This window comes from Pantherophis guttatus, chromosome 1 (assembly GCF_059756535.1).
Source record: "Pantherophis guttatus breed Tessera chromosome 1, ASM5975653v1, whole genome shotgun sequence".
Classification (NCBI taxonomy): domain Eukaryota; kingdom Metazoa; phylum Chordata; class Lepidosauria; order Squamata; family Colubridae; genus Pantherophis; species Pantherophis guttatus.
The window spans coordinates 60,192,345-60,204,921 of record NC_142063.1 but is presented as its reverse complement, the minus strand read 5'-3'; the positions used below and the strand labels follow the sequence as shown (position 1 = coordinate 60,204,921).

General features: G+C 33.9%; 1 protein-coding gene across 4 annotated transcripts in view; it reads right to left on the bottom strand.

The window, feature by feature from the left end:
- Positions 1-5,466: 5,466 nt before the first annotated feature.
- STRN3 (striatin 3) overlaps positions 5,467-12,577 on the bottom strand; it is a 41,513-nt gene continuing 34,402 nt past the window's right edge. For all 4 annotated transcript variants that reach the window (XM_034417971.3, XM_034417973.3, XM_034417974.3 and 1 more), the window contains 8 exons: positions 12,202-12,377; positions 12,055-12,102; positions 11,358-11,479; positions 10,854-11,021; positions 10,311-10,451; positions 9,646-9,753; positions 7,234-7,320; positions 5,467-7,143 (listed from right to left, as the gene is read on the bottom strand). In XM_034417971.3, the coding sequence (XP_034273862.1) occupies positions 6,974-7,143; positions 7,234-7,320; positions 9,646-9,753; positions 10,311-10,451; positions 10,854-11,021; positions 11,358-11,479; positions 12,055-12,102; positions 12,202-12,377 (1,020 nt within the window). In that variant the 3' untranslated portion in view covers positions 5,467-6,973. The remainder of the gene's footprint in view (positions 7,144-7,233; positions 7,321-9,645; positions 9,754-10,310; positions 10,452-10,853; positions 11,022-11,357; positions 11,480-12,054; positions 12,103-12,201; positions 12,378-12,577) is intronic.

Below are 12,577 nucleotides of genomic sequence, written 5' to 3'. Positions count from 1 at the left end.
GCCAGGGGCTTAGAGTGGCTTATCTTGATCACAATAATCAAATGTTGCAATGTTTAAATTTACTACATAAAAGCAGCACAGTAGAAATAATGCTGATTATTGAGAACATGTTATGCATATGAGATTAGATTACTGTGTTATGTTAAATTTTTGCTTTAATTTCTGATCTAAAGGTTAGTTTCCAAGTCCTATTATGCATTTAATCACTGTGTCACTATTTCAAGAAACATCATTCTTTAAGATTTGTTTAAAATATTGCTTTAGCATACAAAGAAAAAGGGAGAAAAATCCAAAAACAAGAGCAAAAATATTTAAGGCATATAAAAATGAGCTTGATCTTTAAACACAGAATTAAAGCTTTATCCCCAGGAATAATATTGATCCATCTTTCCATTATATCCGTATAGAAACAGTTCTGAAGTAGATCATTAATATATATAAATCCAGGGTGGTACTATTTTTTCATTATAGAAAAGTACTTATGATAAATTCCATATATTCATAGTTAAGTAATTATGAACATAATTCAAAATCACATTGATCTATTTAAACCATATTCTTTCCCAAACCACTAATATTCAATCAAAACAAGATAACAAATAAATGTGCTTTCCATCATTTTACAGTTCCAGCATAATAAAATGGATGGCCAATCCTTTTTAAACATTCTGGGATGGCCAATTAGCATGAAAAAGCTAACTTAATTTTATCTTAAAATCATAACACATTTATCAAACATTTTTCAAACTCACCTTTGATTTATTTAAATGTGGCATTCTGTTTATTCCAAAGTTCTTGCAAATGCAACTATTCGCATTACTAGTAAATTTAATTTTTAATTTCACAATATATGGACAGACTTAACCATAGTTTCAATGAGGAAACTGACTATTCTAGACCAAGTCAGGTCCAAAAACGCTAGGGAATTTCTAGAAGCCTTGCACAAATTAGCTACTAATAGACTCATAGACATAAACAATATCTACAAACTATGCAGAAGAGACAATCAACAAGCCAAAAAGGGAACAAAAAGACCTCCCTACCAGCAATCATGTCCTTCATCTATGCAATGAAGCTGACAGACTACTTATCAAGGAAAATAGGTGGGAATGGAATGTTGCAAGTACATTAGAGAGCTGAAGAAAAAGGGGTATTGGAAGAATATCTGGAGGACAGGGACAGTAAAGATGCACTTAAGTTAATTTACCATGAAAGCTTACTGAGTACTGGAGAGATCAAACTGGCCTACAAGACCAAGTAAAGAGACATGGCAAGATCTCTGGTGGGAGTGGGATGAGGGTAGTGCATCCATCCTTGCTGTACTTGACTTCTCAGCGGCCTTCGATACCATTGATCATGATATCCTTTTGGACCAGCTTTCAAAATTGGGAATTGGGGGGGGGGAGCTCTGCTGTGGTTCACTTGCTTCCTCTGTGGAATAAAACATATAAAATGAGAAGTCCAGTCCTTGTCCACTGCTTTACAGGATTCTGCAGGGCTCAGTATTCTCTCCGCCCTCTGTTTAACATCTACATGAAGCTGCTGGGTGAGATCATCCGCCACCATGGACTGAGATATCAATATGTTGATGATGTTTGATTGTATTCTCAACCCATGGTGAGTTAAGTGATGCTGTGACCTCTCCTTTGCACTTAGAAAAGCTGTTAAGGGTTGGATGGGCACCAATGGGCTGAAACTGAGCCTGGTGAGACAAAGTGGTTGTGGGTTTGGAGTATTTGGTCCATTGAGAATTGCTACTTTTGGTTTTGGATGAGTAAATGCATAATCTGGGGGTTCTCCTGAACTCACAACTGTTGCTCAAGGAGCAGATGGCAGTCACAGCTAGGAGGGCCTTTGCACAACTATGAGTTGTGCACATTACATCCTTTCTTGGACCTTTCTTGGTCACTCATGCCCTAGTCACCATTTTGACTCTACATGGGTCTGCCTTTGAAAAACATCCGGAAGCTCCAACTGGTTCAAAATGCAGTGGCCTAATGGCAGTGTGCAGACCCAGGTGTCATCTCTTCTTTGGAGCTGCATTGGCTGCCAATTTGCTTCCAGGTGCAATTCAAAGTGTCGGTTGTCACCTTTAAAGCCCTTCATGGCTTGGGACTGGGTTATCTGAGGGACTGTCTCTTTTCGGTTATATCCACCCAACCCAATAAATGGGGGAAGCAAGGAATATTGTAAGTCCTGTCTCCTAAGGAGGTACATCGGGCAGGACACAGAAGGACCTTCTGTGGTGACTCCCTCTCTTTGGAACATCATCTCTGCAGAGATTTACTATCCCTTCCCTTTGACACACTCTTGTATGGCCTTGAAAACTTGGTTCTGCCAATGGATTTGGGGAACCCAGGGTGAGATGGAGTCTATCAAATGGCTTGTTTGATTGTGTGTTGTCACTAGGGGGATGGGGGATTGTTGTTTTTTTATACTGGGTTTTTATTGTTTGTAAGCCACCCAGTCACTGAGAGTGAGTGGGCAGCAATATAAATCTAAATAAATAAATAAAGTATTACATGACCCGTAAAATAAAAAATATAGCAGACAAAGCAGGTTAGCAAGAAAATCTGGCAATAGCTAAGAGCAGAAAAATTAAAGAGGCAAAGGGTCTAATTCTGGCTGAACAAGGCCAAGCCTTAAGAACAAATGCATATAAAACCAAAATTGAGGAGGCAATAAGACAGTAAAATGTCATCTCTGCAAAGAAGCAGAGGAAACAGTTAACACTTAAAACTCTAGTTAGCTGCTGCAAGATCGCAGACTGACTATAAACAATGGCATGACAAAGCAGCAACAATGGAGCATTGGAATATCTGCAGTACCATTTGCTTGCAAGCAAGAACTGCTGCAATAGACAATAGATTAATAGAAAATTAAGAAGCTACAGCCATAGAATTCAAATAGACAAGCACCTGCCACATAACACCTAAACTTAACAATTATCAGTAAAGACAAAAATAGAGGATACTGCAGTACCTGGAGACAGCATAATAGACGAGAAACAGAAAAAAATCACAAAATACAAATATTTGCAAATAGAAGTAGAATGACTATGGTAAAAATTGGAATTGAGGGTCTTTCTTGCCTGTAGGACCAAATCGGGGCAGTATTGACAGTCTTTGTAACATTTAATACTTTTTGATATTCTTTGAGGAAAATGGGCTACCTTGTTAACAATAGAATATTTGTAGCTCTGGATAAAAAAAACCTCTTTTTGCTTCAAACGATCCCAGAAAAACAAATTCTCTTTGCAATCTTTACATCAAATCTATTATAAAGAGGGGGGGGGGGAGTAAATTTTTTTAAAAAAAAATTGGTTCCAAATAAGTGAGATGCATGATTGGCTTCCTTTCATTTATATGACAGCCTAACTTGCCAATACAAAGTTGTATGACTAACAACATACTGAAAAAAATAAAAAATAGTATTAACAAAGAATGAAAACCTATACAAAAGCATTACAAACCTCCCAAAACAATAAGAACCTCTCAATGAGCATCTAACTTGAAGAACTCCAGGTCTTCAATCTTTTATAAAAGGCGAATCTGTTCTTATCAGTATTCCAAAGGGCAAATGCTGGGGCAGAAAAAATATTTTTCTAAGGATCTGTAAGATGACATTCTGTAATTGAAGGTATTGGAATATATTTTTCCTGGATAGGGAAAGGCAGTTCCACAAAAAAAATCTCACCCTGTATCATAAAGTGACTACCAGCACTTTGAATTCCACCTAGATATATACTGGGAACTAGTGCAATTCATGGAGCACAGATTTAACACCAGTGTACTGAAATGCATTCATAATTCCCCGTGCTGCTGTATCCTAAATCAGCTGGTGTTTCCAGATGGTTCAAGAATAGCCCCATGCTGAGCACATTACAATAATCCAGTTGGAAGGTATCTGATAAATGAGCAATCTTGAACAGTGCCTCCTGGTCCAGGAAGGGATGCAATCAGTACAACTGCCACCTGATTTTTGAACAGGAGTTGTGAGTCAAGAAAAACCCCCAAACTGCACATAGATTTTGTTTTAGGCAAACAGGTCTCATCAGTGAAATGTTCAACAAGCTCCTATAGTACAGATCTTAAAAGTTGGAAAAGTCTGGGTTTCTGAATTGAATAGAAACAGAAATACACACAATAAGAGGTTTCAATTTTCAGCTTCTATTCTAGTTTCAAAAAAAATATATTTTTCATAAAAAGTGCTATAAATTGATCTTGCTGTTACAAGGAATGTTTAAAAATTGTAAATTAGTTCTATGAAATAGACCCTGTAAACAAGTTGCTTTGTTCTATTTTTATTTACTTTCAACCTTTTGCCACATCTGTGGCATATCTACCAAAATTTTCAATTTGAATTATTCTATTGCACATTGATTCATTACTAAAGTTTTAAACTGTTTCGTCTCCAAAAAGTTGTTTCTCTTTACACAGTACATTTTTTATCTGAATCCTGTTATTTTTAAAACTGTAAATGATGGTAAGGGCCTTTTAATATGGTAATTAATACCACATAACTTTATTTCTGTTACTTTCTCTTGCCAGTCAAGAATAAATTTAGTCAAAAAATAGTTTTTGATTGATTTTTTTGGGCTCAAAAAACTTGAGAGGACTGAGGCTGCAAATTCAATGCATTGCCATACTACTTTTTTTTTTTTTAAATTAGATTTATATGCCGCCCTTCTCCGGAGACTCAGGGCGGCTTACAATGTGTTAAGCAATAGCCTTCATACTTTTGTATATTTTATACAAAGTCAGCTTATTGCCCCCACAAACTGGGTCCTCCATTTACCTACCTTAGAAAGGATGGAAGGCTGAGTCAACCTTGAGCCTGGTGAGTTTCGAACTTACAGTAATTGCAGACAGCTGAATGTTAATAACAGGCTTTTAGTCTGTTGAGCTATCCAGGTTCCTACTTGAAAGTCATTATTATCCGCAGTATACAAATCCATTCAGAATGCCATCTTTAAAAATATATTTTAAAATGAAATCTCTGTCAATTCTGTTAACTGCTAGACTGGAAATTATCAGTTCTTTGGTCCAGGAGAGGCAAGGAATGAGAAAGAACCACTCACATATCTCATTTAACATTAATTAGCAAATCTACATCTAAAAGTATGATATATATTGTCTATTCTCTAAAGGCATCAATATTTGTAGAATTTATAGAACCAGTCCAAGATTTTTAAAGACCACTTGATCAAAGGCAGCATTGTTATGAATTAAAATACAAAATATGTTACTTAAAAATACCAGGAATATATGCTTTGAAACAAGTTCTTGTAAGGGAGGAATGCTGTCTCAAATTACTAATAACATAATACAACTACTTAAAAAAACAAAAATTACCTCAACGTGTAAACAATACTGGTGCTATTTAAACATTCATTTCCTAGTTCAATTATTTAGAGAACAGAATGATACACATAAATTTTGTAACAAAATATAGCCAACAGTAATATACAGGTACACCATTTAGTATTTATTATATGCATTTTATATACATTATCTTTTTAAACAGCGGTACTTTTTGTTATGTTGTACAATCTTAAAAATTTGCTGATTCATAGTTCATAAAACAAAACTTACAAAACTCATCAAAACTCGCAAACTGATCAAAAAGATTTTTGTGGAAGACTAGAAAAAATACTTTATTGTCTTAATCATGCAGTTACACAAACAAAATCTTTAGTTACATCATAAACTGAAGCACATCTGAAAAAAACAAATCAAAAGCAGGAATAACAATTCAAAACACAGCCAATTTCTGACTCTTGATTCAACTACAATTTTGCATTCTATCTGAACTGCAAATAAAAACATTTTCACTCCAGAAGTTCTGAAACAACTTCTTGGAATCAACTTTAATCCAGACGCTTAGCTGGGAAAAAAAAAGTTTGTCTGTAACTTAAAAACTATTACATGTCCCATTTTTAGTCTATTTTAGACTGTTTAAAGAGTGCCATAATAGATATACAGGGCCCATTAACATACTACATAAAGAATATAAAGTCCAACAAAAAGTGAAATAAATAATAGGCCATTAGCCAGATGGGTAAACCTTGATAAATAATCTCGTAAATACAGTAAGATGTACAAAATATCACATAGTGATAGGATGTCAAGATTAATTTTAAAAGTTCATTGGAAGGGCTGGACATGTTTAATTCCTCTGTGTTCCTTTTACACACTTTTTTTACAGTTCTTTAGGAAACCGGTAATGCAGTGATGATGAATTAGTATCCTATTGAAAGGACGTAGCAGAGCTTTGTTAGGCAACAAAGGGAACCGTGTTGTTACAGGGCAGCAGGGCAGCAAGATCTCTGATTTAGGATACTATAATGCAGAAAAACGTCATCCATACAATCTTGAGCACTGTTATGACAGGCTAAATATATAAAAGACATATAAAAACTAGAATTTTATCGAAATATTTTGTGCAACTAATGCTAAATATTTTAAGTTAGTTCCTTTTTCTTTAAAGCAAAATAAAAGTTTAAAAGGGGATTCTGTGGCATTTGACCAATAAACAGAAAATACTAAGAGATGCAAAGAAAGCTACTCTTGGAGCTCACTCCCCCCCACCTCACCCCCACAAGAGCACCACATTCCTAACCCTAAGGCAGCACACAGAGTCCAAAATAAACGTCTTTAATAAGATTTGATTCCACGTTCATTTAAAGACACACCTAAAGAACAAATGCTCAGTTCGTATCCAGTCAAGGCTACAAATACTGGTTTTCTTTCCCCCCACCCCACCCCAAAATACAGTAATTACAGTTAAATCAATCAGCCCAGTATTATTCATGAGATTGCAATCTGACCAATTTATACCTGCCCCAAACACAGTCTCTGCTGAGGCTGGTTACATGTAGTGTCATCAGTAACCTTTACAGTGATGGCAGTGATGCATTCCCTCTTTTTGTCCAGGCAAACCTGCTACCAAGGTGCAGGCTTGCTTTATTGTGTCACACAAATACTTTGGCAAGGGCATCGGCACCTGCACTTGCAATGTATGCTTTTGAGGGGTGAAAAGCTACATCATAAATGGATTCGTCCAGCTTTTTTCTATGGGCTGTTATTTCTTGTACACATGTTTTGCTGTCCAAGTTCCATAATCGAATAGAGCAGTCATGACCTGAACAAAGAGATAAATGGAAGTGTTTTAAATAAAGCATAAATGCATTACTACAGAGCCTCTTGGCAATACAGGAGCTTGTTAACTTACTTCCAGACATCAAGTAGATTCCATTAGGATCCACAGCTAAGCTTGTGACAGCATCCAAATGAGCAACCATCGAATGGATCATTTTACCTAATATTAATGTACATAATATATATGAAAAATAAAGACTTATACTTTATTAAAAGGTAACATAATTATATGATTGGAAGAAAAAAAAAGAGTGTGATACAAAATTTAAACAGAATTGACATGCGACAATGATAATATCAAAAGAAAGATATTAAATTTGTAGTGCACATAACAATTAGAAAAAACTGGCACAACCTCTTTTGCTTCAGTCTTGATCGATAAAACAGATTCATTCTATAAAAATGCTGGAAATTGTGGAGAGCAACAGAAATGACTTTGAAAAAACTACATGGCAACAACTTACAAAAGCATGTTTTTGTTTTTGTTGCTGCAGAGTTTCTTCAAGGTCATCTCAATGGCTGTCCAGAAATATAATAATTGGGATGGATCATTTTTTCTCATTAGGTGGCAAGGCTGCAAAATCCAACAATTCTGGTAAATGATTACCAACTCAAACAAATTCTGAATTCACTAAAATATTATCAAACTTCATATTGCCACAAAGTATATCAAAATGGAAGCTATGGTTATAGTTGCTAGGATACACTGTTCTTTTCACATTATGTACAATTCTTTCTGTAGAAGAACAATATGTTAAATTGTCCTTGACTTACAACAGCTCATTTAATGACTGTTCAAAGTTACAATGGCACTGTAAAAATGACTTACAACCATTTTTCACACTTATGACCACTGCAGCATCCTCATGGTCATGTGATTTACATTTGGATGCAACTAATTCATATTTATGATGGTTGCAGTCTTCTGGGGTCATGTGATCACCTTTTGCAACTTTCTGACAAGCAAAGTCAAGGGGAATCCACCTTAACAATCATGTTATTAACTTAACAACTGCAGTGATTCACCTAACAACTATGGAAAGAAAGGCCATAAAATGGGGCAAAAGGCACTTAACAAATGTCTCACTTAGCAATAGAAATTCTGGACTCAATTGTGGCCATAAGTTGAAGACTACCTGTGTAATATGTTTACCATCTGAGTTGTATAATGTTACAAATAACCTTAAAAATAAAATCTCATATTGAATTCAACAGGGACACCATTTCTAGATCATAATTTTATTCTGTATAGGCTTAGACTGTCCCTGAAGTTTGGGTTTTACCAAATGTAAAATTTTAAAATTTAAAAAATTTAAAATTTTAATTTTTTTTATAATTTTTTAAATTAAAATTTCTTTGTGACTTATTAAATAGTGATAGAATATTTAGGTGAAACAGAAATAGTAATTTCTCAGTTTGATTTACAATTTATTCTGTTCTATTTTGATGCTAGCATTATTCTGAAAGTTAAGTTGACATAAGATATTCTAATATATAGAACCAAACAAAAGTTACTTTGAAATGCTCACTAAATTTTATAATGTTTGTACATGTTTTCCCTATTTATGCTTTTCCTACTTCTTTTTTTACTATGTTTTTAAAAATTTAATAAGTGCAGGGAATAAAATATTTATATTTTATTCTCTTTCTCTTTGAGAAGTCTAGAGAGCCAAACAAATATGTAAGAGAAAGAAAATAATTGTTTATTAGTTTACTCTATGTAATTCAGCTTTCAGCTAGATTAGGCCTATCAAACTGGAGGCCCATGAGCCAGATGCGTCACACGCAGGCCACACCACCCCAGCTCTGCAAAGGCAAAAAAAGTCACAATATGTCACGAGAAGCTATTCAGTTTGACACCCGTGAGCTAGATGCTTCTCAAGTTCAGAACCATTAAAAACCATGTTTTATCCATTAGTTTGCCCTTTAATCTGTAGCATTTAAAGGAGAACATTAAAGCCCAGTCAATATATCATTTATCTTCTTTTGTAATTACTAAGTTTTATTCTGATCCCTTATGAGTGCCAGGTTGATAAGCCTGATTTCAAAATGTAATTATAATCAGATTATAATTCAGTTAACAGATTAACTGAAACATGAAATAAGTCAGTAACTACTAGAAAACATTATCTGATTCATCAAAAAAAAGGCTTCAAAATTTAGATTCTAATGACTTCTTAATCCCTTTGAAAAATTCATCAAATAATACTTCTAACTTTAAGTTTAAGGAAACAAGCTACGACCAACCATTACAGTCAGAGGAATGTGCTCTCTTTCAATCACTTTTAAGATGAAAGAACAGATCAAAGAAAGAAAAAGACAAAAAGGCAAATAGAAATGTGAAGGCTAGGGATTAGGGAAGAAAAACAGAAGGAAAAAAACCAAATAAAAGACAGGGCAAACATTCAAATAAGCCAAAATGCAAAGAAAAAAATGAAATATAAAACTTGGAAATTTCAAATAAACTCTGTTTTTATTTCCTTACCCGTTTTATTGTCAAAAAACTTTATGTGTCTATCTTCATGAGCTGTTATTGTTACAGGAAGTGTAGGATGACTTACTACTCTGTTAATGTGATTGCTTGACTGCAATCCTAGGAATGAAACACAAGCAATTATTACACTTTAATTAAGTATAAGGAATTAAGGAAGCATTAATACAGATGGCTTGCTTTAGACTTATATTTCAAAATTATTAAAACTGTTATTATGTTATTAAATTAGCCAACTCTGCTAGGAAATTTCCATTGAGGATACAGGATTGCAGTTAAAAACTACAAACATTATTATGAGATGGAATAATGGCAAATTTCAAATTTAACCTCCTCCTCTGATTCTTTGGTTCCATTGAATACTAGAGAGTAGAAATTTCCATCAAATCTGTGGCAAAGCATTTATCTAGAAATGGCAAAACTTAAGTTTGCAGCAAGCTGAAACCTTACAATTTTTAATTTCTCTTCTTTGTGTGCAATATAAGATATAAGAGCATCACAGCTCAAGATAAACAATGGTTCAATACAATTCATTATCCTAAATGTTTAGAACTTGAACCATTTCAATTTGGTATGCAAAACAATTCTGTCAATTTGATGCAATATGCTAATAAGATTAAGTTCAAGCAAAGAAATTGAAACAAAAGAATCAAATTTACCAGAATCTGTTTGTGAAGACAGCATTACCAGTGACTGGGATGTTTCCAAATCATAGATGACAGTGTTGCCAGTGCTAAACGATGTCACCATATGGGCAGGATCACAGCCTATGAAGTCAACTGATGTGGGTATTCCATATTCTAAAGCACACAGGGGGAAAAAACCCATAGATTCTGTAAAAACCATTTATTTGTTAATCCAAATTTTTACATTTCTTCATTCAGTGTTTGCTTAGAAGTACTAATTCATAATATAATAAAACTATCTGGAAAATAATTAAAGCCTACCTACCTTTCTTTAAAACCAATTCCATTGATTGCTAGTACCTTTGTCATCCTAAAATAAATGGATAGGATACCATCTCTTCCCACACTATCTGGACCACTATCCCAGATCTACCAAGAAGGTATCAATATATAGCCAAAGCATGTAGTAAAAAACTTCTGTTAGAATTATTACAATTACCTATTAAAATTTTGATTTTTATAATTACTATTAATCAACTCTTCTGAACTTTCTTTAAAGACTTTCACACAACTCACCTCTATTTCCATTGTAAGTGCAAATGCAGGTCACTTTTTCCGGTGGATTCCACAACCTAACACTGCCATCTGCTGAACAAGATAGTAAGTGATTCTTTATACCACTATAAGCGAGATCCCAGACAGCATCTGTGTGAGCGATTAATGTGCCAGCTAGAACATTTGGCTCTGTAGAAAAATTTAAAAAGATGTTAGTTTTTTTTTTTTGAAAAAATCTGAATATTTCTCCTTAGTATTAATTTAGCTCATGCTGCAACTATTTTATTAAAATCACAACTGCCAAATTTAACACTGCTAAGGACATATTCGTTCACTATGCTGTATGGATCTTAATTAACATGCTATATGGTTCGAGACTGAGATCAGTCCAAAGTTCACAGAAAACATTGTAATTTAAATTCATATGAGCAATTGTTCAGTTTATTATGCAACATAAAGGTTATCTCAGAGAGGTTAATTATGCGACTGATATTACACATCACTACATTTATAGATAAGACTTACCATATGTATCATAAGGGTCCACATTAGGGCTAGGCATATTCCACCACTGAATAGTTGCATCAATACCACCACTAAAACACTGTTCTCCGTTAGAACTAATTGCCAAGGATAGCACAGGTCCACTATTTTAAAACAAAGGAACTAGTATTACTATTAATAAAACAATTAAATTTTTGAATTTAGAAAGTTCAGATTACCAAAAGTTTTAGAACATAAGCATATGACCTTGTTATTGAATGTACAAGTTGTAGATAAGCCATATTTAATACTATGATTAAAAGTATTAAGTCCTTCCTCTTTTCCCATCTATAAATAAAAATCTGTATTTTATTTTATATATATGCATGTGTGTGTGTATGCATGCGTGCGTATTTATATAATATATATATATATACACACACACACACGTGTATTTATGTATTTATATATATATATATATATATATATAAAAATACACACGTGTATTTATGTGGTAGGTTTCTGTTTTTGATGCAGATTTTTTTCCTAAATTACATAACTAATATAAAACATTTTAAAAGATTAGAAATATATTCAGAATATATCTGATTGCTTTGTTTTAAAGTTAAACAAAAGGATGAATGTGCAGCCATTAAATCAACAATTTCTGAAGTAGAACTTTCATTGGACTACCTGGAGAAGCATTTGTCAGGAATATTAAAAAATTAAAAATACTTACATATGGGCTCTGAATGTGTAAATAGGTTCCACATCTAATGAGGCACTCCTAAAATAAAAATGTCAAAAAGCAATCTGTGAGCATTATCTTGACGTATTAAAACTTCAGAACTTCCATGTTCTTTAACATATGTAAATATATACTTGCTTTTTGGCAGGTACTGTTTTTTGTAAGTTCCAAAGTTTTAGGGTATGATCCTCAGAGGCTGTAACCAGCACAGGCTCCACAGGATGGAAAGCTAACGCTCGCACTCCATCAAAATGGCTGCGCAATGTATATTTAGGATTCCATGTTTTTCTAAAAGCATCTTTGTTGGCTGGCAGCTAAAATAAAAATGAATGATGTTAACCTAAGTAGCAAAAGCATACAGCTATATAGGTAGTCCTCAACAGATGACTATATTGGAGCCTAACCACCACAACTCTAAAGGAGGATGACCATGTGACTAATGTGATTTTACAAACTTGTTTCCAGCAATTAAGCAAACTAATGTTTTGCTATTAAGCACAGTTTTGCCAAAAAC